Source organism: Limulus polyphemus, unplaced genomic scaffold (assembly GCF_000517525.1).
Source record: "Limulus polyphemus unplaced genomic scaffold, Limulus_polyphemus-2.1.2 Scaffold4862, whole genome shotgun sequence".
NCBI classification, from domain to species: Eukaryota; Metazoa; Arthropoda; class Merostomata; order Xiphosura; family Limulidae; genus Limulus; species Limulus polyphemus.
In genome coordinates, this window is record NW_013670472.1 from 25,099 (window position 1) to 26,806 (window position 1,708).

General features: G+C 35.0%; 1 protein-coding gene across 1 annotated transcript in view; it reads right to left on the bottom strand.

Moving 5' to 3' along the window:
- Positions 1-38: 38 nt before the first annotated feature.
- LOC106471793 overlaps positions 39-1,708 on the bottom strand; it is a 45,785-nt gene continuing 44,115 nt past the window's right edge. The window contains exon 4 of the mRNA XM_013932415.2: positions 39-1,322. Within this exon, the coding sequence (XP_013787869.1) occupies positions 830-1,322 (493 nt within the window). The 3' untranslated portion in view covers positions 39-829. The remainder of the gene's footprint in view (positions 1,323-1,708) is intronic.

Here is a 1,708-nt window from a genome sequence, read left to right on the forward strand (position 1 = left end):
ACTATATATATATATATATATATATATATAGTCCTGAATCTCTTCCTTATTTCACAACGTAAAGTTTTGTTTTCTTTGTAGCGATATTTGCTATTGACTTTAACAAGTAAAATATGTCACGTTTTACAACCGCTTGGTTTTAATTCTGAAGTTTCCCTTAGAAACAAGATTTATTTGATTCTGTTAATTACACCGCGAGTGGATTAAATCAAAAACAGCTGAATTATTTAAACTCATTTACTTTAAGACAGTTTTTTAAAACATAAATGATAAAAAAACGCTAAAAAAAAAGTACGTTCACTTGCCAAGTGTGAATTTTTCTGTCATTACAAATAAACAAAACAATAACAACAAAACTGAGCTGTAAGCACTTGTATTTTTTGTTTCGTCTAGCAAAATTTAACAGTTTACAAATAAGTAAATTACAAAATAAATAAAAGTACTCTCCAGAACCTAAATTTTATACCTGAAGCAATATTACCAGTAATTGGAACACTTAAAATGAATTATCTTACAGGTATTTATACATTTATACAAGATACTGGTAAGAACGACAGTTGGCGAGACGAATGTATTCAATACATTATTATTAGTACTATAACTTTAAATACATACACGTTTCAAAAATATTTTATCATTGAAATCTATATTTTAACAGCAAAAAAAAAGCACTCTGTAAGCACATATTCTTCGTTACATTGAATCAACGTTTCGTGTATGTTTTTATTTCAATTAGAAAAAAAAACCCATCTTTTTTTTATTGATTGTTCTACAATTATAATAGCAGTGAAAAATAATGTAACCTGAGGTTGTTTACTGCCACCTGGTGTTATACGTGCGCTAATATTTGCACTTCTCCTTGGTTGACACTAGATGACGATACCGGTGACCCAACACTTTGTCCATTCACGGAAACCACCACGGTATCTTGCGTGAGTACTTGTGAAGAGTCTATAGTCTGAAGAATGGTCACCCTGTTGATATCAGGGTTCTTTCGCACATTGTGTTCACCACACGTTGCTCCTGTTTCATAGTTCCTGTTGTCGCCGCTAGGGGCCCTGAATTGAGCATGCTGAATAAGCTCCGTCGGACGGGAGTGATTCGAGTCCACAAACAGAGATTCTTGAGATAGAAAACTTGGGGTTAACGACGGGTTACGGCTATGACTAGCGTCAGCTCGTGCAACACTATTCTCGTGAGTAGCACCACTTCTACGAGACTCCCGAGTGTCTGAACTTGTTCGCAGAGCCATTCCAGAACTGGCACGTGACCGATAACTAGGAGGTCCACTGTGATCACGTTCGACCACGCTGAGGGGATGCCTGAAACAAACAGAATATTTAAACGGTTTGCATTTTAAAATCTGGTAGGACTTTTACTCTGAAAACGTGTGAAAACCTTCAGCAGACGTCCTTCACACAAAATGGCGTTTTCCTTCGGGTTTGCCATCTCGTGTGTCATAAGCACTTCTTTTGTGACGAACTTAATTAACTTTTACGTGATTAAATATAGTAAATGTGTAATAATATAGGCTGTTTTACATAACCAATTCTACGGGGGTTGTAAAGTCTTAGATTACAAAACTTGAGTTTTATGAACAAATTCTATATTCTTATCCCAGGTATCTTTCAAGTGGCGCTGCCTTACGTGAACATTTATTTAAAGTTAAGCCTTGGGTAAATATTTATTTGTTTGTTTGTTTGTTTTG